The sequence below is a fragment of the Poromitra crassiceps genome, assembly GCF_964638095.1.
Source record: "Poromitra crassiceps genome assembly, chromosome: 1".
Lineage (NCBI taxonomy): Eukaryota > Metazoa > Chordata > Actinopteri > Beryciformes > Melamphaidae > Poromitra > Poromitra crassiceps.
Genome location: NC_139623.1, coordinates 27,970,066 through 27,996,457, shown reverse-complemented (window position 1 = coordinate 27,996,457; position 26,392 = coordinate 27,970,066). Strand labels below are relative to the sequence as shown.

At 41.8% G+C, this 26,392-nt stretch overlaps 1 protein-coding gene across 1 annotated transcript in view; it reads left to right on the top strand.

The window, feature by feature from the left end:
* Window positions 1–25,356, top strand: part of ophn1 (oligophrenin 1) — a 61,310-nt gene extending 35,954 nt beyond the window's left edge. Inside the window, exons 16-24 of the mRNA XM_083637234.1 lie at window positions 3,385–3,443; window positions 11,649–11,754; window positions 12,069–12,228; window positions 12,967–13,114; window positions 14,640–14,981; window positions 15,915–16,044; window positions 19,558–19,608; window positions 22,051–22,099; window positions 22,186–25,356. Coding sequence (XP_083493360.1) covers window positions 3,385–3,443; window positions 11,649–11,754; window positions 12,069–12,228; window positions 12,967–13,114; window positions 14,640–14,981; window positions 15,915–16,044; window positions 19,558–19,608; window positions 22,051–22,099; window positions 22,186–22,197 — 1,057 coding nt within the window. The 3' untranslated portion in view covers window positions 22,198–25,356. The remainder of the gene's footprint in view (window positions 1–3,384; window positions 3,444–11,648; window positions 11,755–12,068; window positions 12,229–12,966; window positions 13,115–14,639; window positions 14,982–15,914; window positions 16,045–19,557; window positions 19,609–22,050; window positions 22,100–22,185) is intronic.
* The last annotated feature ends 1,036 nt before the right edge of the window (window positions 25,357–26,392 follow it).

Below are 26,392 nucleotides of genomic sequence, written 5' to 3'. Positions count from 1 at the left end.
AACAATCAATACAGAAGGCACGCTCTGGATGCAGGTCTCAGTATCTGTAAAGTTCTGTCCACTTTAAAACTTCATGATGATTAATGACTTTAGCAGCAAATCGGATTTGCCTGTAAGTGTAATGTGAACATGGCCTAATAGTGTCCAGGTACTTGTACTCCTGTACTATTTCAATGTGTGAATTATTCATGGTCACGGGGGACAGAGAAACAGGGTTTTGTCTAAAATCAAAGACCATTTCTTTAGTCTTTTCCAGTTCCAGTTGTTACATTTTTCCTTTGAAATGCTACTTTACTTTACTACCTTTGTCCAAAGCGACTTATAACATCACACCTTTGTCCAAAGCGACTTATAACATCACACCTTTGTCCAAAGCGACTTATAACATCACACCTTTGTCCAAAGCGACTTATAACATCACACCTTTGTCCAAAGCGACTTATAACATCACACCTTTGTCCAAAGCGACTTACAACATCACATCTCGTCAGGACACAGAAAAATTGAAAATAATAAATATAAAAACCATAAAAAACAGAAACATGCAATACAATCAATAACAGTCAGATATCCTGGTGGACTTGAATAGCACCTTATAAGGATACAAATAATATAAAAATAGTCATGGGCGGGGCTAGCAGCATGTGAGCATTTAAGAAATGGTGTCAATTTCAGAAGGGCCCAGGTGTAGCCCGAAAAGGTGGGTCTTTACTCTCCGGTGAAAAATTGCCTGTGATTCTGATCGAGGGGGGAAGCTCATTCCACCACTGAGGAGCCAGTGAGGAGAAGAGTTGCGATCGGGACAAGCGGCCTTGAGAGGGCAGTCTTTTCCAGGGAGGAAGAGTAGCTCAGTCTTGCCAAAATTCAGTTTGAGGTGATGGGCAGTCATCCAGGTGACAATGTCCCTGAGGCAGGCGGCTAGATGTGATTCGATTTGGGTGTCAGAAGGGGGGAAAGAGAGGAAGAGCTGAGTGTCATCAGCATAGCAATGCTAAGAGAAGCGTGGGAAGAGATCACATGACCAAGGGATCTAATATAAAGAAGAAAGAGGAAGGGGCCCAGGACTGAGACCCTGGGTACTCCAGTGTTAAGGGTGCATGATCTGGAGAGTGCCCCTCGCCATATAACCTGGAATGAGCGATTAGAGAGGTAGGAGGTGAACCAAGACAGTGCAGATCCTGAAATACCGAGGTCGGAGAGAGTGGAAAGAAGTATTTGGTGGTTAACGGTGTCGAAGGCAGCAGATAGGTCGAGGAGGACAAGGACAGAGGAGAGGGATGAGGATTTGGCAGTGTGTAGGGCACGAGTGACAGAAAGGAGAGCTGTCTCAGTGGAGTGAGAGGCCTTGAAGCCAGACTGTAGGGGATCCAGGAGATTATTCTGAGCGAGGTAGAGAGAGAGTTGTTCAGAGACTGCTCGCTCAAGGGTTTTTGAGATGAATGAGAGGAGCGAGACGGGTCGGTAATTTTGGAGGGCAGTATGGTCAAGGGAGGGTTTCTTAAGGAGTGGTTTGACTCTAGCAATTTGTAGAGGAGCCGGAACGAGACCAGTGGACAGAGAGGAGTTGATAAAGGTAGTGAGGAAGGGAGATAAGTCGGCGGAGATGGTTTGGAGAAGAGAGGAGGGGATAGGATCCAGGGGGCAGGAGGTGGCACGGTTGGACATGACAAGTTTAAGGACGTCTTCAGGGGAGAGTGGAGAGAAGGAGCAAGGCCTGTGGCAGGGAATGGAGAGTCAGATTTGGGGTTAGGAGTGCTGCTGTTAGTGACTGGAGGGGTCAAGGAAGAGCTGATGTCATCAACCTTCTTGGAAAAGAAGGTCATGAAGTCATCAGCAGAAAGGGGAGGGGGAGTGGAGGGAGGGTTGAGGAGAGAGGAAAAAGTGGAGAACAGTTTACTGGGATTGGAGGCAGAGGACTGTATTTCGGAAATGAAAAAGGAAGATTTTGCAGTGGTGACAGCAGTGGTGAAGTTAGATAAAATGAGATAATATGCAGAGAGATCTATGGGGTCTACCAAACAAAAATCCAAAACTTGCAATCTGTGTAAATTTCTTTGACTTCCCTGTCCTCGTTCTCCATCACTTCCCCAACCCCATCAACCAACCATACTCCACTCTCAACATTCACCCTCCCAACCAACCAGCCTGCATGTCACCCTCACCTCACCCGTCCTCCACACACCTACACAAAACACACACACCCACGCATGCACATCTCCATCTCCACCCTCATCCACCATCCTTGGCCCTCTCATCAACTCATCACTTCTATCTATGGGACAGTACCATCCAGAAACGGTGTGTTCATAAAACCCTTAGTTACCCAATAAAAAAAATAAAAAAAATGAAATAAAGAGAGCAACAAAACCAACAGGCACAACAACAAACAAACAAACAAACAACAAAAGTAACATACACACCATGCTTGGTGTGTATGTTTGGTGTGACTCCAAAAACAATATAAAATCCATAACACTGACATTAGCAGCCGCAAGTATGTATCCCTAACATCACCAGAAAGCTACTTGCAATGTAAACCACAAAGGTTTTCCACGTGTGCCTACTAGCCCCATTCCTCCTCCATCACTTCAAGCCAAGGTGGCGCTCTGAGAATTCTGTATTTACCAGTTATTTTTCATTATACACAGTAATCCTGTGATCATACTACCTGGTTCATTATACACAGTAATCCTGTGATCATACTACCTGGTTCATTATACACAGTAATCCTGTGATCATACTACCTGGTTCATTATACACAGTAATCCTGTGATCATACTACCTGGTTCATTATACACAGTAATCCTGTGATCATACTACCTGGTTCTTTTTCATTATACACAGTAATCCTGTGATCATACTACCTGGTTCCACGGCCTGAACAACATTTTCTGCTACAGTATTTGAATTTTGAAATCCTTTTTGATAAGCCCCGCCCCCTCGGGTCCAAGTCCAGCTTTTGACTTCTCTCCACTAACCCTCCTGATTTATTCATAGAATGCCAGCCCGCTCTTAAAGGAATACGTTCTCAGCTGTTCAATTATTATTATTATTTTGGGGAAGAAAATAATATGTGGGCCCCCTAATATGTGGGTCTTGCTCAAGGACACTGCAGCAGGGTGGATGCTCGCCAACAGGGTGCTTGAACCTGGGTCTCATGGGTGACGGGCAGTCTGTCTACCTACTAGCCCTCCCTGCTGGAGATACTGGACAAAAGAGTCCCAATTTGAATGAGCCATGCATGTGGCTCTCATTGTATTTGCTTATGTAACCAGTGAGTGCTGTTTTTTTCAATTTCTTCTTTTTGTGTGTGTGTTTGATGTGTTGAGTTGGATTCCACTGTGCTCTTCCTGTTTAACAGATTGTTTGTGTTTGTGTCCACAGGAGTCTGTCTGAGCCTCTGATGACCTACGGTCTACACAGAGACCTCATCTTAGCTGCAAGTAAGACATGCTTTTGAAAAACCTTGCTCAGAATTTGCCAAGTTTTATTTGTGCCCAACTTAACACGTTCACTGCCAATGACGTATTAATACGTCAAAAAAATGAATTTTTTTGACCGTGGGATGTGCATCTAACCCTTTTACATCTCTTATATCAATATTGGAGCCACCGAACATGTACAACCCATTCCACCGACCCACTAAGTGGCGACAGTGCTCTCCCAGACTAGAGGAAGGCAAGCAAAAAGCAGTTTGAGGAAGCCATTCTCATGAAAATGGATTGGCGAAAACGCTTTCGTTTTCGCGCTGATTGCTGGCGGTGCGGGATTGCAAATTTGCATAATAGATTACGGGTGGAACACACTTTGAAACACGCAGCATAAATAAGACCAGAATCGCAAAAGCTTCATCAAAGCTCTCAACCGAAACCACAAGAAACGAGCGAGCCGATCCAGACTTGCACAGCGGCCGCCAGCAGACAGGCAGCAGCAGCAGAAGCAGTGAGCCTGGTGACGCAAGGTTACAGCAGCAACAGAAACGAGCTTGTGACACGCCCGCTGCAGCCAAGAAGAACACACACGGAGGGAGGAGTTTGAAGGAGAGGGGTGTTTCCTGCTGTTATGGAGGAAATTACTGTTCAAAACTATTGTTTAGATGTCTGACGTCTTACTGATGCCAAAAATGAATGGTTAAAGTGACTGTTCTATCGAATTTCACAAAAAGCCGTTTATCTCAGAATAATTTTTCAGACGCTGAAACCATGCTGTATTCAACTGCTAATGCTTACATAACTACTAACTCTACAAACTAACTATTTTAGACAGAGAAAGCACACATTCTATTAGTTCTTTTGAGATATTGTGTGTTCACAAAATCTTAGCAGAAAAGAATCCTCGGGTCTTGAAAGATGAGCCAGAATCCTCATAAAAACCCTCTGGCAGAACCTACCTACAGTAAAAAAAAAACGGCTGGCAGTGAATGTGTTAATAAAAAGTCAGAATTCACTGATCAATTGTTTATGTCTTTGGCGCGGTGTACAACTTGCATCTCGTATCTAGACACGATAAATTTAGATGTGGCATTATAAATGGCTCTCAATGGCTCTCTCTCCGCATAGAATCTGACTGGTGTTTACTGCACAAAATCTGTCATCAGCATCACAACATTCCCTTGCAAAATGTGTCCGCAGCATCTCACAGGCATTAAAGGTGGCAGCTCGACGTGTACCGTAAATTCCGGACTATAAGCCGCACCTTTTTTCCCGTTTTTTGGCGTTTTTTGGCCCCTGCGGCTTATATAACGGTGCGGCTTATCTATGGATTTTTTCCAAAAAAAAAAAAAAAAAAAATCTCTCTTTTTTAGCACTCTTTCTAACTATAAAGCCACTTCTGTTTTAATTTCCTCTCTTGCCCTCTTTTCACCACACTGTATGACACTGTGTGCACTGTAAATAACAACACAGGTGGTGTTGTGTTATGTTGTTTTGTTGAAATGTTAATAAATGGGAGCATTACATATGGTAATTAAACATTGAAACACAAAACACAAAAAAAAAAAATACCATTAAAACACCCGCGGCTTATAGTCCGGTGCGGCTTATATAAGAAAAAAATAGTCAACTTTGAAGGTGCGGCTTATACACCGGTGCGCCTTATAGTCCGGAATTTACGGTACTTTAGATTCAATAGTTCAATGATGTTCATCATGTCTTCATTTTTACATAGACGTTTTTGTTTTCTTGTGTTCAGACATAGGTTTATAGATGTTATTTATTTACCTTGACAGTTTCGACGAGTCAAACTCTCGTCTTCTTCAGAAGCAGTCGCACTGACAGCTGGGTAAGACGTGTCAACCAGTTGCTTTTCAGCAACTGGCGGTGTGCCCAGCTGGCCTGGCAGACCTGGCAGCTCAGCTGGGCACACCGCCAGTTGCTGAAAAGCAACTGGTTGACACGTCTTACCCAGCTGTCAGTGCGACTGCTTCTGAAGAAGACGAGAGTTTGACTCGTCGAAACTGTCAAGGTAAATAAATAACATCTATAAACCTATGTCTGAACACAAGAAAACAAAAACGTCTACTTTAGATTCAAATTGGACCTCGCCAATTGGCATACAATGGACCTCTCCCATTCGCATACAATGGGGAAATTAAAATCAATTCTCAATTGTATAAATCCACCTTGCACAAGTCTACATGATCTCTTAGTGCAAAGATGAGGACAAATAATAAAACTAGCGACCATCTTGCGATGGGATCACACCAGCCGCGACGGCAACGACTTAAAATTAAGTTTTTTGGGGGGGCGCTTGCTCAGATCACACACCCATTTTAGAACTCGACCATTTTTATATCAACTACACACCTGGAAGGTTTCGCGACTGCATCTTGCACGGTTTTGACGCTATCGTGTTCAAATCGTGGGGGCCGGCCCCTTTTTTAGGATCATGGCCACTTTGGAACTCGACCTTCATGTTGATGTCAACTACACACCTGGAAAGTTTTGCGGCTGCATCTTGCACGGTTTTGACGCTATCGCATTCACAAAATCTGTCCAGACATAAACACACATAGTCACATGGTGAAAACACTACCAGCTGACCAGAGACATAAACACACATAGTCACATGGTGAAAACAACAGAGACATAAACACACATAGTCACATGGTGAAAACACTACCAGCTGACCAGAGACATAAACACACATAGTCACATGGTGAAAACAACAGAGACATAAACACACATAGTCACATGGTGAAAACAACAGAGACATAAACACACAGTCACATGGTGAAAACAACAGAGACATAAACACACATAGTCACATGGTGAAAACAACAGAGACATAAACACACATAGTCACATGGTGAAAACAATACCAGCTGACCAGAGACATAAACACACATAGTCACATGGTGAAAACTAGGGCTGTGGCGATTCACTTATCTCCCGATTCGATACTATCACGATTCTTGGGTGCCGATTCGATTTATATTGCGATTCTTAAGTATTGCGATTCTACGATTATTGCGATTCGATATTACGATTTATTGCGATTTTTGTTTATTTTTTTCTTTTATTTTTTCAGTTTGTTTGCTTTTTTACACTAGATTAGAACATGGGAAAAGTTGAATCATACACTAGAGACTGTATATTATATATCATGAGTAGGGCTGGGCGATATAGTTAAAAACAGGGGCGGACTGGGATCATAATTCAGGCCGGGCATTAGATACCAAGCAGGCCAGGCCGATATGGGCCAACGCGCGTGAAATTTGGGCCGTTTGAAGCCAGATTTAGGCCGTTTGAAGTCCAATTTTACAATGAGATGCACCCACTTTAACCCTGAAGTGTAATTATTACTTCAGACTAACTAATAAAGTAATAAAACCACTAGTAAACCAGTAGGCGGCGCCTGGCCTGCTGTTCAGTGAGTGGCCTGACTGCAAGCACCCAATTTTTTTTTTTTTTTTTTTTTTTTTTTTTTTTTTTTAATTTGCGATTATCGATTCTGGAATAAAAGATCGATCCAAAAAATCGTGACATTAAAAATCGCGATACTTAGGTGAATCGATTTTTTCCCCCACCCCTAGTGAAAACGATACCAGAGGCCTGTACTACAAAGCAAGATTTAGGTTGATCCTGATAAGTTTGGGTTTAAACCTGGTTTAGCCATACTACAAAGCAAGTTAACTTCTTACCGACATATATTTCCATAGCAACTTATGCTTCACACTTAACCTGGTCCACAGCAGGTTTAAGTTGCAAGGATAAGATTTAAGATTAGACCTTAAATACACCGCCCACGAACCAATCGAATCAGCAGTTTGGAAAAATGGCCAACCCCTTTCTGGACGAGTTTCCCATCGAGGAAGGAGCACGAATTGTAATGTTGAATTAATCAAGGACTAAAGCCTTGCACTTGTTGCAGGCTACATTTTAATTAAGCCCTACTTACCAGTTTGGAATATGTTTTTATATATTCATTTTTGTGCTCTCAAGTAGCCTAGATACGTTGTTTGACCCCGCTGATCGATTGCAGCTGAATAGTGAGTGGAGAAATATCACTAAACCGGCATAAAAAGGTTACATAAACGTCTCCAAAGCGCATGGTGCCGTGTGCGCAATGGAGCTGAGACTGACGTTGGGTTGGAATTGAAATGGTCATAGCCTACATGCTAGAATAGCCTACTACTACATCTAAGCAATTTAATATGGGATCACCCGCACACAGGCGATCCCATATTAAGATGATTCTAGGCTACTCCTGCATTTTGCAGCTGCAACTGGGTTGCTTTTGGCCTGTATGATGTGATTGAACTTTCCAGCATCATTATATGAAATATGGAGATATGCGACTCTGCTGACAATAGCCTATACTGTATATGTGACCACAAAATAGGCTAGTTTTTATCAATGAAAACTATGCCCGCATCGTCTCAATTCAGTTCAGCAGTTTTCTATTTTTATATTAGGATATCATTATTTTATATATGAATTATTCGATCAGTGCAACCACACACATAATGAGTGATAGAGATCATTATTCATTGAGCATGCGTTTCTAAATCTATGGTCTAAATAGGCTTACAGATTGTGGAAATTTATAGACTGAGATTACACATTTACATTTACACTCGCAAAAAGCTGCTGTAGGAGACAGAAATCGCTGATCAAAGTAAATCAAATGACTGATGTGAATACAAGCGGCAGCTTTAAACAGTCTTTCAGCAGACTATATCCAATGTGGATTTTCATTCTGACAGGCTACATTAAATATCCGCTAAAAACTCAGATCATTGAATGAGGAAATGTGTGTGCCTGCCGTGTCAACTCAGCTGTTCATAATGTGATTGGCTAGCGCACCTCTTTCGCGTGGACGCGCGCCTGTGCACGAGCGAAAAACGTGCGCGTGCACAGGCAGATCTCAGATAAATCCAGCTTCAGTTATCGAGTAGAAAACCAGCGTCGTAGTATCGTTGAACTAGATAGCTTTGATCCTGTTCAGTCAAACCAGATCAAAGTGACTGATCGCGGATCTGTTAAGATAGCTTCGTAGTATAGGGCTCAGCTGACCAGAGACATAAACACACATAGTCACATGGTGAAAACAATACCAGCTGACCAGAGACATAAACACACATAGTCACATGGTGAAAACAATACCAGCTGACCAGAGACATAAACACACATAGTCACATGGTGAAAACAACAGAGACATAAACACACATAGTCACATGGTGAAAACAACAGAGACATAAACACACAGTCACATGGTGAAAACAACAGAGACATAAACACACATAGTCACATGGTGAAAACAACAGAGACATAAACACACATAGTCACATGGTGAAAACAATACCAGCTGACCAGAGGCCTGTACTACGAAGCTAGTTTAATGCCTTATCCGAGTAAGTTTGAGTTTAAACCTGGTTTAGCCGTACTACAAAGCAAGTTAACTTTCAATCACCATGGCAACTGACGCTGCAAAGCTAACCTGGTCGCGACCAGGTTAGCTTCAGAGGATAAGATCAAAATCCATGAGAGACCCATATAATCGGCTCTCTGGAGTCACTCACCATTCATAAGATCGCCATATGAAAAATAGATTGCAGTCAACTGAGAATAGAACAAGCAAAACATTCGTGGCTCTGTAGGCTACATAATTAAATTAAGCCTACTTACCACTTTATGTCTTAACAGCTCAACGATGCGTGGAGAAATATGATCACTATTAATCACCGCGGCGCATATCATGAACGGACCCTCAAATGGAGTGAGGGTGATATTCTCCTACATGCCAGAAAAGCCTATACATATAATAGATATGGGATAAATATGGGATAGCCCCAATACTAAATATGCAGGCTATTCTTGCATCTTTCAGCTGGAACTGTGTCCTGTAGGCTGTATGCCAATATATGAGCAAAAATAGGCTAGTTTTTATCAATGATAACTATGCCCGCATCGTCTCAATTCAGTTCAGCAGTTTTCTCTTTTATAGTAGGCTATTAGGCTTTATACTAGGCTATTTTATATATGAATTATTCGATCAGTGCAACCACACACATGAGTGATAGAGATCATTATTCATTGGGCATGCGTTTCTAAATCTATGGTCTAAATAGGCTTACAGATTGTGGAAATGTATAGACTGAGATTACACATTTACATTTGTTGCTGCTGTATCAATGCAGCTGTATCAGACAGAAATCGCTGATCAAAGTAAATCAAATGACTGATGTGAATACAAGCTGCTGCTTTAGACAGCCCTTCAGCAGACTATCCAACGCGGATTTTCATTCTGACATTAAATCGCGGATACATTAAATATCCGCTAAAACTCTGATCATGCACTGCGCTTTCATTGAACGAGGAAATGGGTGTGGAAATGGGTGTGGGCGTGGATCAACTCAGCTGTTCATAATGTGATTGGCTAGCGCACCTCTTTCGCGTGGACGCGCGCCTGTGCACGAGCGAAAAACGTGCGCGTGCACAGGCAGATCCCAGCTTCACTTATCGAGTAAAAAACCAGCGTCGTAGTATCCTTAAACTAGATAGCTTTGATCCTGTTCAGTCAAACCAGATCAAAGGGACTTATCGCGGATCTGTTAAACTAGCTTCGTAGTACAGGCCCCAGGCTTCGGTCTTCCCTAACCACTCACTAGAGACCAAGGTGTCCACGGCACCTGGTGGCAGCACTGCACTAGTAGTAGTCATGCATAACAGAAACAGACACAGCAGGTATCTCTACTTTGGCTACTAAATTAGGCAGTTGTAAAACAATTACCGTATATCAACGAGCAACGGATTGTCAAAACAAATTTGACCATTGATGAAAAACGTGACTTGGACATAACAAGCAAGCTATGAATCAATCTATTAACATGATTTGTGACGGAGCAAGTGTCACTTTGGCTGCATGTCTGTGTCCTGGTCTCAACTGAGCCTCTCCTCTCAAGACCATCTGTGGCTGCACTGTACTAGCGTTGTGAAGCGAGATTAAGATGTTTAGGACTGTACATGCCATTGGCAAGAAGGCAAGACCCTTTACTGACTTTGAATGGATGTGCGTCTATCTATCTATCTATATATCTATCTATCTTACAATGACACATTTTGGTGCCTGAGATACTGTGAAACCACGGTATTTTTGCCTAAGGTTATTATGCCGTCACAACAACATGTGTGTGTGTGTGATTACACACACACACACACACACACATATATATATATATATATATATATATATATATATATGTATATATATATGAAGAACATCCCCCTAGCTATCAACAGCTCCGCTAGGCCAGGCTGCGTCGGGACATTTCCTTGGGCGGGTGGCCAAGCAGGGCTTCACTTACCGTGGCCGCCGTAACGTTACTCCCTGCCCAGACAGATAAACCTCCAGCAGGCACCGATCTCTTGCAGGCAAGACTGACTGACAACAGCGTTAGCCAATCAGCGCCCGTGTTTCAACTGTAGAAAAAGCTTTTGCACATGATGATACAAGACCAAGAACACCCAAATCCACAACTGTGGAGTGGGCATGGCTTCGAAGGTCTGTCACACCCACATCTATGTTATAAAAAAGAAAAGCCATAACAATGGCATCAGCCTGGTTCTTTCAAGACATCTTAGGTCTCTCAGATAACCGGCAGCTTCAGTTTCTTGGAAATGTCACTCATTGGTAGAGTGGGGTTTCTCGTCATCCTGCCTCGTAACTTTGGCTTGACATATGCTTTTATTATTACTCTGAACCCATTGTCACAGGGTGGGTGTGCCAAACTCAGTGTTGTGATTGAACATCCCGTGATTATATGACAACCATATAATTTATTTTTGTACTCAACACTAATTCTCTTAAGTGAGAATCGCTTTGTTGTCCCCAACACACATGGTGATATTGGTTTCAAATGACACCACAAAGATGCAAAACAAAACCTATGAAAAAGAATATGAAGATTTCAGTAAATCATGTATGTTTATTATAAGAGCATTTATTAGATCAAAAAGCTATACTGCTACTTTCTTATCTAAATTATTTATATATGCAAAGTGATTTTCAAGCCAGGGACTACAGTCTTCATCACTTCAAGAATTCATTTTCTCTTTACGTTACATGTTTATAATTTACATCATCTACTTATTGCATTCTCTGTATGTATGCCATTTAAGCAAATCTTCATTTTGTTTGTATTGTAGAGTCAGATAATCTGGACTTTCGACTCAGTGAAATTCATTCACTTACCTACAAACTACCAGAGAAGAATCAGGAGATGCTAGAAGTGCTGATTCAACACTTGGTCAAGTAAGGGATAACTCTCTCTCAACGTCCCACTGTTACGATGTGCTGTATCTTTCTTCCTTGAGTGACCCACAGTATTCTTGTTGTGGCTATGTTCGAGATAATATTTCTGTGAAGTATTGTAAATCACCTATAATGATCTTTCAGAAATAATATGTTAATAATATTGAGCTTACTTGTTATTTGTTCCTAAATTAGATATTTTTCTTTTGAAAGCAGAAAAAGTCAAATATTTTATAAGTTAATAATTTTTAGCTGTCCACTGGTCTAGATGTTAGTCACATTTCGACTCAACGCAACCTGATATTTGTTGACAGTGTTTGCAGCCACAGCCAGGAAAACCTAATGACCCCGTCGAACATGGGAGTAATCTTTGGACCCACGCTGATGAGAGCAAAGGAGGAGACTGTGGCGGCCATGTTGGATATTAAGTTCCAGAATATTGTCATTGAGATTCTGATCGAGAGCTCCCAAAAGGTAAATTTTCAGCTCAGATTACCTGTTCCTTCCCATGTCCAAGACAATACAACACATTTAAATTTGATCGAACAAACACTCTTGGAATTACATTTGATTTGAATGATATGAATCTGGTTCTGAATCTCTTTATTCTTAAAAAAAAAAAAAGGGAAAAAGTTCGACATGTTGAGACCATTCTACCTATATTAGTGCGTCCTGATCAGACAGGTTGTATTAGACATAAGCCGCTTTCAGACATGCCTTGGAATTCGGGAGTTATCTAGAGAGCATCTGGATGGCGGTGTACAGTATGTATGAACACATTTTGGTGAGCTATGCGCGCTCCCACGACCCTCCTACTATCCGGAGGTAAGACAACCTCGAGCCCTAGTATCAGGAGTGGATTGTTACCCCCCCCCTCCAGAGCTCTGTGCAGTAGCCAGCTCAGTGAGTGCATGAGGAGAGGGAGAGAGACAGAAAGCCAGCGTGACAGATTTGCCCGTCATGGGGGAAATCATAAAAATATATATATATATATATATTTGGGCATAAAAAATAAAATAAAAAAACATCACATGTTTATCTTTTATTTCAACATTGTGGACAGTGTTTTGTTTTGTCTGTTTTGTACAAAGTAACAATAATTTTAAATATTTTTTCTGCTTTTTCTGATGCAAGTCTTTTATATTTGCTTAACTGGATAAATGGCAGCATGTGTTTTAATGACTGGACAAACTATCATTGGTGTGATTGCAGATCTTCAGTGTTACACCAGAAGACAACGCCGCCCCGCCCGTCCCTCCTCCGCGCATCACGCCGAGGAAGCGCCAACCAATCACAATTTCCAAGCGGCCGCCCAGAGTCTACCAAGCTCTAAATCAGGACCAGTCCCACAGCACAGAGAGTAATTATTAGTAATTAGTAATTATCAGCCTAGTCTATCTATCTGGCCTAATCTATCAACATTATAGCTTGTCTGTTGGATGTACGGTAGTTTGTTTCCAATATATGTTTATGATCTTTTTCCAAGATGTATATTACAACACACCTTCCATCTCACCTAGCAGAGTAGTGACATGACCCTTGGTTAAATGGGTGTGACCCAGTCCTCTCATACACTGTGGCTTGAGAGATTTGGAAAGCCTGCAACTTGTCCTCCCTGCATTGTGTGATATTGTCTTGATTGCGCTCAAGTTACTGGTTGGTATAGCCAATTATAAAATGGCTCTCTCAAATCAAGCAATCTGATTGGCTCACAGCTGTGGTATATTTCGCATATACCACACTAATATACCACAGTTATGAGAAAACTGAAAACTGAGAAAACAAATGGTAGCTAGCTAGCCTCGCAAATGCGAGCTCCGCACCACAATACCCAGAGTTCCTTGCGGTAGTGTTTACTCTCGACTTCTGCTAGTGACGTCATCAGTATATGACCGCTAGTTAGCCGTTTGCTAGCTAAAAATGTTCACTAGCTGCCTACCGAAATGGAAACATTAGCGTTAACTAACGTTACCACAAGCATTAGCCAAAGTTAGCTAGCTAACTGTCGTTACATTCAAAAAGAAGCAATGTGAGACAAACTGTGAACTATGATCAAATCTATTTATTTAGCGTAGCTTAATGTCAACTCTAGCTCTAGGAATTAACCAACCATAACAACCCCTCCCCCAACAGCCTATACCTTCCACAAGGCGTCCTGTTACTCACACTAAACAACATAGAACATACCACACTAATGGCAGCTGTTTGTTTGTCACCAAGCCTGTGTTGCTATCTGACATTGTTCAGCAACTGCGTCGGCTCTGTGCAGGGAGCCAAGAGTATGATTTTTGAATAACAGCCATTTAAATTGAAGTTGTTTATTCATATTGCTATACTTGGTAACCATTTTATAAAAGCAATAGATCATGACAGGCCGTGATATATGCTCATTGTACCACACCTAAGGGTGTTTTCACCCTCCGCCTACGGCGTCGGGTGAAGCACGGCCCTTAGGTGTGGTATAATGAGCATATACCACGGCCTGTCATGATCTATTGCTTAAATAACCTCTGCATGGCTTGACGCCACACCTGACCTGTCTGAATGCAGTAACCTTTGGATTATGCATAGTACTTGAAGTTAGGCCAATGTGACTAGTACTACACATTAAACCAAAAACTTCAGACAAAAATGTGATAATTAGTTTGCGTGTTAAAAGCTGTTGTGTTCATTCATTTACAGTGTAACTGTTGTATCTGCTCCTTGGGGTTTCCCTAACTTAGCAGGATTGTTTTAATTTGCATATTAAAAAGGACTTTGTATGTGTGGGCCGTTCTAAATTCATAGAATGACTGAGGTCTAAAGTTACTTAAGAGAGCAAGTTATAAGAACATCCATCACATCCTTCAGAATGTTTTATCTGTTGTGTTGCTGCTCTCTAACAGATGGCCAGAATGACAGCTTTCTACATAGCCACAGACCACAGGGGGCGGACATGGACGGGGACGGCCCGACGAGCCCCACGCCCCCCCAGCGGACAAAACCCACAGGCGGCCCTCCACTGATCCCAAGAGAACCTCCTCCGAGGCAAGCTCTTCAGCGCAGACCATCTTCTCGTCAGCATTCAGACTGTGACGCTGGCAAACCGCTCGCGAGGATAGACGACACAAGGCAAAGGCAGGATCCTGCTTCAGCAGGGAACGGGGAGTCTGGTGTCACTGTGAAACGAGCGCTGTCCGTCCAGAGCAGGAGACCACCTCCCTTTGGTACAGCAGCTGTCAGAGAAGGTATGATATTCCCTCTTACTGTATATCAACTGAATCCAGGCAGCTCTGAGGCTGTGTGGAGGCTAGGTCGAATACAAATAAAATGTCAGGACAAGGGGATCTAGTGTAATTTGAAAATGGAGTTGTGATTTGTTGGTCAGATGATGTGTGTCGGGGCATCCCTTTAGGTTAGTGTTGGACATACAGTATTGGAGCTTACTGTAGAAGACTTGAGGGTAGAACAGAAAAGAAGGTGTAGCCACCTTGTCAATTAAAAAAAACATGGCGATGAGAGGAGTGTCCTGAGCCTGGTGATATATAGCAGAGGTGACAGAAGGATGTCTTAGTTATAATGGCTATGGCTAGATGGAGAGATGATGGGATACTAGTTAGAAGGATTTCAGTCTTGGAGCAGATGGATTTCAGTTGACACAAAGATTTGGCTCTGTCCTGGTGTTTCCCCCATGTAGTGCAAATCAAATGAGGGACAGTGTAACACCATACGTTACGCTAGCATCGCAAAGATGGATTATAGGTACTCCTCCGAGCTTGAGCCCGAAGGCATGTGCGAATAGTCGGTTTTTCCTCTGAAATTGCTGTGCATTTAGCAGCAACCACAGTGGACTCATTCTAAACGGTTTTCGAGGCATAAGTATTGCTTACTTGGAATCTATTCACTTTGTGAACCATGACATTTTTTAGCCTTGACTCTCCTGTGACTCACTATGCAAATGTGATGAAGTCATGTTATTTACTACAATGCATTTCAAAAGTGTTAAGGATCCTAGATGTTTCCTAGATGTTTGAAGCTCTATCCCTGAAGCCGTCTATCCCATTACTATACAGTTCTTAACCCCGCAGCTCTTAACCCTTTTAACATTCAATTTTCTTTGCACATTCCTGGCACTGTTGCTTACAGCTAAATTATTCTATTCTTATTATTCTTGTTTTCAGGAGAAGCAAAGTCCCCAGAGAAACATGCCATTTGTAGACCCCCAGTCAGGCCTCCTGAGCCCCCAACCCGATACCCTGCTCCACCTAAGAACCCCAGTGCAGCCAGCAGTGAGCCCACCCCTGCATCCTAGTAAGTACAGAAATACGAGGGATCAGCTCATTGTAAATGGCTTCGACAGCTTCTGGGGGCAATTGCCGTTCGTTTTAAACCGCAGTTCAATGTGAAGCCATGCCCTCTTTGAACTCTTAACTGTGCCTTCATACTTTAAGCTAGACACTCCATGGCTGACCAATATATGAAACTAGAAGACATAAGCCTTACGTCTTATAGTTTCATATACTTTAGGTCCTAAGGGATCGATTGAGACCAACCATGTCAACCTAGCTTTTTGGGAAAGGGGATAAATAACGTGCTAAATTTTAGCGAGGGAAAAATTGACATGGCCATTTTCAAAGGGGTCCCTTGACCTTTCACCTCAAGATAGCTGAATGAGAATGGGTTCTATGGGTAGGGTTAGAGTTACACACCTTGAGTTGCATGCACTTTCTGTCAGAAAGGTGTCTTTCCCTATGAAAATCTATGTTTTAAGCTTCCCCCACCCCCAATCAACTCTAAATCTAACTCTAACAAACACTTTTTATAAAAGTTCTAATAACTTTTTTTTAATCTATTTTAGATTTAGAATGTAAATGTAAATTGTCTATAAAATATAATACAATTTAATGTAATGTAATTTCACATAACATAATTTATTTTTGGCCCACGGCCCTCCATCCAGATACATTTTTGGCCCTTCATAGGAAAGAATTTGGGCACCCCTGATTTAAACTTTAAACGAGTCATAACTTTTAGGACTCTATCACCTCAATTCAGCTTTAATTTATTTGTACTGTTTGAGAAATCGTAGTTTATGTTTTATGTTTTTTTCCAGCCTTCATAATGGAGCCAGCCTTGAGTGTGTCTCACTCTAGCAGGCTGTATTTCTTACTAAATCCACACAAAACTGTGACAGTTCACACAACTTTAATGTATTTTTTTATTTTTTTGTATTTTTTTATTTTATTTTATTTATTTATTTATTTTATGTATTATACATAGCCGGAAGTACTGATGACTGCACACAGCGCCTCAGTCAACGCAGAAGTAACGTTAGTGCCACCATGTTAGTTCGGGGGATGTATTTACTTTGAAAATGACCGTTTCTCATAATTTTTGATTATTATTTCATAGCGTGTTGAGTACACGAGTCACATGTACATATGAGTGTTTTGGTGCTGTTGGAATGTGTATTTTTGGCGACTGAACGGGGGTAGGCTGCTGTACCGTTCACTACCATTGTAGTTAGCAGGAGGGTCGTGGAGCTACTTTATATTACACATACAGGGAAGAGAAGGGTATCTGACTATCTTCTCGTTTTACTATCGGGAATATGGCAAATAGAGAATCTCCCAAAACGTTGGCGTGTTCCTTTAAATCAGAATTCTGAGTTAGGCGAATAGTTCACTCACAAATGAAAATTCTGTCATTATCTACTCAGCCTCATGACAGTTGAAACACACAGGGAGGTTGCCAGCACAACTCCGTAGCACACAACCAAAGTCAATGGTGGCCTAGTTTCACGTAGTCAGACCCACCGTCGACGTCATCAAGCTTCCAGCGACGGAGGGTCTGAATCAAAAGTCTCTGACGGAAGCCGGCGCCCAGGCAGATTCTCCTGGGACGGAAGTGACGTTATACACACCGCGTCATATAGCGTGCCTCCCATATTACAGTCCGGCAAGGAAACACGTTCGAGAACACGTGAAGAGAGAAGTGATAAAAGGAGCGACCAAAAAGTAGCGATACACTGTCTTGCAGGAATAATTAGGGCTGGGCGATATGACCAAGATCTCATATCCCGATATAAGTCATTTCATATCCCGATACCGATATATATCACGATATAGCATATTTTCTGTAAATTCTATTTATAGTTTACTTTTACTAGTAACTAGAGCTTTTACTATATAAAATGACCACATGGCCATTTATTTATGTAGCAGTTGAACCAGTTAAAATGTTGTCAAACCTCACAAAGGATACATGCATTCAGAATACAGATAAGCATGGCTATGCTATTCTTTACAACACAAATAATAATAATTAGTTGCAGGGCAGTTCGATTTTCAAAGAGGACACTAGCATTTGATGTGTTTGATTTAAGCACTAATTTGGAATCATATCTAAAAGCTGACACTAGGCGGCAGTATTTCTTTAGTCAAATGTCAAAATACCTACGGTACATGTTCAGTAGAAGAAGAATAAAACGGTAGAAGAAGAACAACAACGTTAACCAACACAACTCACACAGGGAAAGCTAAAAGCTAAAGCTAACGATAGACGTTTTGTTGTCAGCCCTCAAGGGATTTCCTTGGGATGATGAGAGGAGATGTTTTGCCAGGTTTAACGTTAGGACACACACAAATATGGATCAAACGCGGACTTAACACAGCGCAAATGCCTAGGTAGACTAGGCGGACGGAATGGAGGTAACCTCTCCCTGCTCTTTAGCCTACTCACGGCTGATTTGTGCCACTTATAAAGGGACGCAACGGGCTTGTTGACACAGTCTGGTGCGTCTGTGGACTGTGGACGTGAGTAAAAAAGAAAGCACAGCGTCATCCCAACGACGGACAATATTGCCGTAAAGAGTGTGATTTGCAACACAACGATATAAACGATAGAGCATCATATCATACGAAATACATTTTCTATCGTCCAGACGAAATATATCGTCATATCGCCCAGCCCTAGGAAGAATGATTGGGCAAGATAATTTAATAGCTGCATTACAGAAAGTGTGCCACGTCCGCGGCGTAGATGCTCTCAAGGACATGTTTGTTGCAGTTGTGGTAGTTCACCCGGGGTCGATTTAGCTGATGCACACATTCCGAATGCACCGCCCACGAGGTCCCTGGTTGGTCAATTCATATGTCTGTCAGGCATTTTTGGGGGGCTTGGGGGGCGGTCGTTAACCACTTCTCAGACTGATGTCATAGTCATGTCATAAGAGCAAAATCATCTTATGACATCACGGATGATATCATAGGCACTGATGATGTCATAGGCATTGTGAGTGACATCATCAGTGATCATATACATTGTGACATCATTGTGATGTCATCAGTGATGCAAAGATAAGCAATTGTGCGCTGCGCATGCCAATAGAGCAGGCGAGACCACGCAGCAGCCAAGCTGCGTATGCGAGGAATCGTGCCTAGTAAAATAAACATTCACACAGCATGTAGTGGAACAAAAGTGGTGCTATGAAGAATGCTACACCCTAATTTAAAATGTAATTTAACATGGAAAATATCTTTCTTTATTGGAAATGCATGTGTAACGGCGTTGTGTAGGTGGTACTTGCAGCAACCCATGTTAAGGGCTTGTCCAGGGGTGGATACGAACTGCCAACCTTTGGCTTGGGAGTCAAAGACACTAAACACTCCACCAAGAGAGCCCCTTGGCAGAGCTGGTTAACATGCCTTTATACTGGGGAGTGAGTTTAACCAATCCACTCACTACCACACTGGACTCACGAGGAATCAATGCTGATTCAACTCGGTTACACATGCCAATCATCTTCTCTTTTTTCCCCTGCAGTGTTGCCTCTAAAACAAAGTTTTTTGAGAATGCCTCCAGGCAAGTTGGCAGGTATGTTAAAAGCTGTTTTCTTTCTCTATATTGTTTATTTACAGTAAAGTAGATGATGGTGGAAAAAACCAAAACTGACAAGTGAAGCATGGAAATTATTGCGTCAAATGCACAGACAAAGCTGTGGCAGGGCTCTGAAAACTATGTGCATGTTCTGGTTTGTCGCTTTGTATGCAGCACTGGGATAAGAACCTATTTATAGAGCCGGTGTGAAACTACAATTATTAATGCTGGACAGACAGAAATGTTGTCACTGGCAAATGTCCATCTCATAAGTTCACCAAGCCCTCTTCAAGAATCTCAAAGAGACCAACTGTACCTCCTCCCCTAGCCTGATATTCAAACTGCATCGTCAATTCATAAACTCATTGGGCCCTATCTTGGTACAGGCGACATCCCCTACATGTATTTGCGCTTGCGCACCTGTTTGTGCATGCCTTAAGGCAGGCAAGATAACAGTCAGTCATTTGTCCAGGTGTTATGCCGAGTTTTGCACCCCCGCCCGGCAGCATCCCCACCTCACGGGAGCATATTGTAATGATTTATACAGAAATGTAAACGTTTACAAGTGATATAATTGTCTGGGTAGACGTGACCTCCCTGATTTCTAAGTTAAAACAGCCCCAAAATATGTTGGGGATGCGGAAACGTTCACGGCACATGCCGCAGGCACAAATTAGAGCCGTGCCAAAATCATCTGCGCCCCCAAAATGCCAGCGCAAACAGGATTTGGGCAGTCTTAAATACCAGAATTATTCACAGGTGTGGCCAGGCAATGCTGGGCATTACGTCAATCAAAACCAATCAGATTACCGTCAATAATGCAATATGCTGTAATTCTCTCCATGCGTAATAGAGTGGACTCACTCGTGCCGAGGACAGAGAGAGATGGAGAGAGCTTATTGACAGATCGTCTGTGGCGCCAACGACCCTCCTGGTTATGGGATAGGTGAAGGCGAATAGCCTATGTCCATTGTCCAGCAAGTTTTCTCAATTAATTTCCCTCTTTGCGATGTGATAAAAGTTTCTCAGTGAGTTATAGTTGATTGCCTCACTGTCACACTGGGTATCTGCTAATACCCAATTTTAGCAGTAGAATTTGATGTCCTGCAGAATATCAGTAACGTGCTTTACTTTTTACTTTACGTCTGACCAGGAAGTTACATGTCCGTCACATAACCGGTCCGTGCGGCAACATCAACCTGCTTTGGCTACAGCTGTTTCTGTTGTGCATGACTGACAACAGCGTTAGCCAATCAGCGTCCGTCAATGGATTTTCAACCGGAGAAAAGGCGTTTGCACATCGCAATTCCAGACCAAGAAGAGCCAAATTCACAACTGTGGAGTGGGCATGGCTTCGAAGGTCTGGAGCCAGACTACTCCTCCCCTGCCTTCAGGGTTAAATTCAGAACCTGTCACCCTGTCAGTCACTTCACTAGGTACAACTTGGCAGCAGTGGGACAAATGTAACTGGACCCAGAGCCAATTAAACTGTAAGGGTCTTTAGGCAGTTAATGTGGTGAACGTTTGCCTTGTGCTCTGTTAAGTGCCAGAACTGCCTTTGCTATTAGGATAAAAAGAACTTCACCTGCAGCCTGTTGCACCAGCTGAACGTAAGTTCTGTCTTAAGTTAGGGTGTAAAGTCCACACTAACTGCTACGTTCAAACTAGTTAGTTTGACACTAAAGTTGTGTCTTTGTTGAGTTGCACCACGGAGACGTAAGGTACATCTTAACTAGTAGTCCTTAAACCTCACACTAGCCAAAATAGTGTCGCAGAAAATGACGTGTACAGTATCTCTGACCAATCAGTGAAAAGCACGGTGGAAACGGTGTTTATTTACGGTTGTTTAATTAAGTGGAGTGAAAACAGTCGGGACATGTTGCCCACCGCAAATTAGTGCTTTCATATTTCATCAACACTAACCAATTGAGAACGTTATTGAGTAACGTTCGTTTAGGTTCATATTACTGTTAACGTTTATCTGTGAGCTCTTTATCAGTATTGTAGGCTAATTTACCACCATCCTGCCTTGCTAAATTGTTGCGGTTATTTTAATTTGTATGCAGTGCTGCAGCTTGTGGGAAACAAAAGCGTGAGTCATAAATATCAAAGGTGTAATAATTGATGACGGAGAACACGTTACCGACGCAAAACAACGATGCGCCACGGTGTCAAGTTGCAATCCGTGCCAACTGCTATTTTACGGAGGACTTTACACCTAGTAAGACGTAGGTGTAAAATTTAAGTTCTAACTTATGCCTACGTTGTAACTATTTCACTTGGTGCAACCCAAATATTTTTAGTAGTGCGTAAACTGGGACTTAGTGAGACTTTACGTTCAAACTAGCTTACGTTTCAACTTACGCACAGCTGGTGCAACCCACTGCTGGCCCATTGTTAAAAAAAATATGTTTTTTTCTTTCCTTTTGTCTAATTTAGTCCACCAGTCTCTCCACCAGCATCGGCAATGACGAATGTAAAAAAAGAGGTGAGACCTACTTGGCATCTTGTCCATGTAAATATGAAAAGAAAAAAAAATCCCCGCAATCATCTGTTTTTTTCTTTCTTTCTCAGAATTCAAGTTAAGGAAACTCAAAGCACCTCAAGCACCTGTATGTAACCTGTATGCCTGTTGTTGGGAGCACACCGAGCTGGAGCAAGTCACCAATAATGAACTCAGTACAGCTGCAGTCAGTCAATATTGATAATCTTGGATAGACTGGGAAAATGGCTATTTTTGAATCAAATGGTTTTGATTTCTTTTTCAACTCAGCAAACCGTAAGTATTCTGTTTCAAGGCAACACAGTAAATTAACTTTTGGATAAGCTTGCAGTTTGAGTTGCAGCAGCGAGTTTTTAATCATTATTCCAAAGTTGGGACAGAGTAAATATATTTTCTTTGCTAGGTTTCATACCAATTGTCAGCTATGCCAAACAATTTAAGATTATTTTGTCATTTTAGTATGTGAATGACTCGCGGACAATTGTTTTGCTTTGTGGGGAACTAACTTCTGTAACTGGTTATGAAGGCTTACTTTGAGCTTCTGTCTTAATGTTCATGTCACTCCAGAATGTTCCACATTCCTTTTCTTTACACACTTTTACACTCTACTTCACCTTGCATGTGTTGTATTAAATCATGTATGAAATGGATGTCCTAAAGAATGGCAAAGGAAATCTTAATTTCTCGGCCTTACTCTTTGAAGTGGTCCTTGTTGGTGTTAAAGACGAGCTGAAGTGGTGCGAGGGTCGGAGACATATCAGACTGAAAATAAATCTTGCCTGAGATGACAGAGGGTTGAGAGGCGGGCCATAGCGTGTCGATGATTTGATTTGACAATTCTGGGGACTGGATTTGGCGTTGGCTAATCCTGGCGTGTTCTGCCCCCAAATCAAGTGGGATTCAGCATGTTGTGGCGCTACGCGAGTGGGATCCGCAGAGAACCGAGGAACTGGCTGTCTCCGCATGTAATCCTGTTTGAAAGCCGAGGCAAATGTGCCGCCTGCCGGCCTGGAATGTTCGGGGGGCCGGGGTAAGACCCGCGGACGTTAACGTTATTCTTGGAATGCGAGTTTAACGAGCCAGTTACATGTCTTTGCATTCTACATTAAATAAAGACATTACCGTTTGCTTTATTTTGTATGTTACATACTTATTGGCCCATTCTCCTTCATTTCGAGGAGAAAATTTTCTCCTCGAAATGAAGATTGATTGACAGCTGCCATATCGTGATATTGAAATGGGTTAGAAATTTGATAGTACTAGCTGACATCAGCAAACTGTAGATTACCGTTATAAATGAAATCTTGAAAAATGAACTTTTGATGTGAAAAAGTGTGAAAAACTAAAGAAATTAGATTTTGTGATTTTTGTTGTTGCATACATTATTAAATAGGTACACTGAATACCCAGGTATGTGACCTTTAACTCCTCAGAAGTTAAAGACCCTGGAAACCTAACTATGTAATTTAGGGTCTTATGTGAGTAATTATACGCCTCAAAAAGTTTGATACATTAGTTTCAACCCAAATCCTAAATATCGCCATTTCAATATTTACAATTCTTCGTGAGGCAGCTTTGAATTGGGCGGTGCTGAACTGCTTCAAACTCCCCGCCTGTTGACGTCACTAGGCGGAGCCAATCAGTGACGTAGCTTGCAGTTGTCCGTTCAACAAAACCTTCATGCCCCCGCAGCCCGCTGGGACTGTCTGAATGGGGCCGGCCGTGTCAGAGTGCTGAGCTGCCAGGCAGCATTTGAGGAAATGACTCGGGGAGACACATTGCATTTCTTTAAATGCGTGTTTCAAAAGTCTGTACATTAAAAACATATTGCCACTGTCACGGCTGGACCTCGAATCTCCACAGCAACTTTTCAGGAAGTTAAAAAAAACCTGTTTGCTCTTAAAATACTGAACCAAACGTCGTCAAAGTTGGCACATGTCTTAATTATAGTTAGTTTCCAGCTGAATTATATTATTAATATCTTACCTGGATAAGCTCAAATTATGTTTATGTTATCAGTCCGACTTGGAAGCACTCTCTCCCGGCCAGTCAGGCGCTCATGGCCGCCTCCCCTCTGGTCTGCACATGCACGAGCCACAAGCTCCGGGCTGCGGGGGTGCGCGCAGCCATGCAGCAGTGCTTGTTCGCTATTGTGAAAGTTAGCACAATACTGAGGGTTCCAAAATGTCTCCGATACGCTGGGATGTGTTTAAAACATATATCTAAAGATCATGGAAGTGGATGGTATCAGGAATGTCACCGATATTTACAGGTCAGCTTACAACCTTTATCTGAAGACAACGAAAAAAACGGACACCCCCCTTCCCCCCATTTTGTTTTTTCCACTTAAACCCATTGAAAATTGATTATACTTGCGTCCCCTGACCTGGTCTATTTATTTTTTTGTCTTTGATTTATTTTTACACTTTTTAATACTGAATGTTGGTGAAATTACCTTTGTCTTAACCTGATTGCACAGGAAAATAACATTTGAAAGCGTACAGAAATACCCATTGTAATAGGTGAGCACATCAATAAACTATTGTGTCTATTTAGGTAGAAATTACATTTTTGATGGCACAAGGGTTTTCTGGTCTAATTTCCCCCCTGCTTTCAGTCTAAACAGGTTGAAGACTGCTGCGCTTAATATTGTTTGGTCCGCCACTCCTTATATTTTTCTGTATGCGGCCCACAACCAAAAAAGTTTGGCCACCCCTGCTTTAAGGCATTCTTTTAACATGTATATACTTGTGTGTTGTGTATAGTCTTCTATTTGCAGCCTGTATTTTAGTCAGTTAAGCTTTTATTTCCATAAAACTTAATGTTAGTGTTGGGTGAACAGAAGTAGGCTAGTTATTAAAAAAGGGATAATATTGGGATAATACACAAAACACAAAATCTAGATTTCCTGCATACCTTTGTCAAAGTACATTCCCACACTTGATGATTTTAGTTTACACTGCATCTGATGTAGCCAGGTAGGCCAGGTTTGACAGTAGACCCCCTCTAAGTTTACCTTCAATTGTTGCACATCTAATAAACTGTTGGCACTTGATAACAATTTAGATATGAAACAAAGCTGATTGTGTTACAGAATGTGAGAATAACAACACTCCAGTGCTTTTTTAAATTGTTTTGTTCTTAAAATGATTTGTTTTTATTTTATAATTATTTGGGATAACCAGATTTGATCAATTTGTTTGTTGAATGTTCTTTTCGAAGGAAAATAAAATGAAGAGTTGTTAGCATGACTTGTGAATATATACATAGTTTTTGTGAATTATACAGTATATCTATCTATATAAAGGTAGCACCCTGTTACCATAAATATCTTACAATAACTGTGGGAGCTAAATATCAAGTATAGGCTAATGAACGGGAGAGGAGGCAAAATACATTTGATGTACACTGAATAAGGAAGACTCAGGAGACATGAACTTGATTGTAAAAAGGTACCATGTATTTAGAAATATAAAGAGAAAAGAACAAATAAACAAACATGTAAACAAACAAATGGCCATACAGAGAGGTTGTATTCAAGATCCTCTTGCAATAACAGAGTTCACAGAGCATGCATTTCAACGTGAAACACAGCCATGCAAGATTTCACCTAGTAATTATCTCTCACCAATTAGATGACTAGATTTTATACCAGATAAATCAATCAATATCGATATCCCTAGAATTCATTTCACTCAGCAAATGACCATACACAAATCAAAACACCCAAAATAAATCCGTAACCCTAATCCAGTCAGTCCTCTTCGTGACACATGCACATTCCTTCCCAGCACAGGGGAATAGTCCAGGGGTTAAAGTCTCAATGTCATTGGGGTGAAGTCAAGGTCCAAGGGGGAATGGGTGTGTGCTGAGTGGAGAGTGTGTGTGAGAGAATGAATGGGGTGAGAGTGGTGTTGCAGCCTTACGTCCTACCGCCCAGGGAGGACAATGATTGACAACGGCAATGATGGTTTTGCTGAGAGTTCCGGGTTCCAGACTAGGCTCGTTCTCATTGGGTTAGCTCGCCATCAAGTTCATCCCAGCTTAGAAACCTGGCCTGTGTAGTCAAATAAACAAGCCAGACTATTTAACTCCCAATTGGCTCATCATAAAGTAATAATTAATTAAACCACAAATACAAAAGTACAGTTCACCATTCAATTCATCAACATTGTTAGAACAAATTGCCATGAGCACATCATGCCTGCAGCTTGGCTGAATTGTTTGTATGAATCACACTCACCAATTCAGTCCAATGCACTCTTATCATTTGTCTCC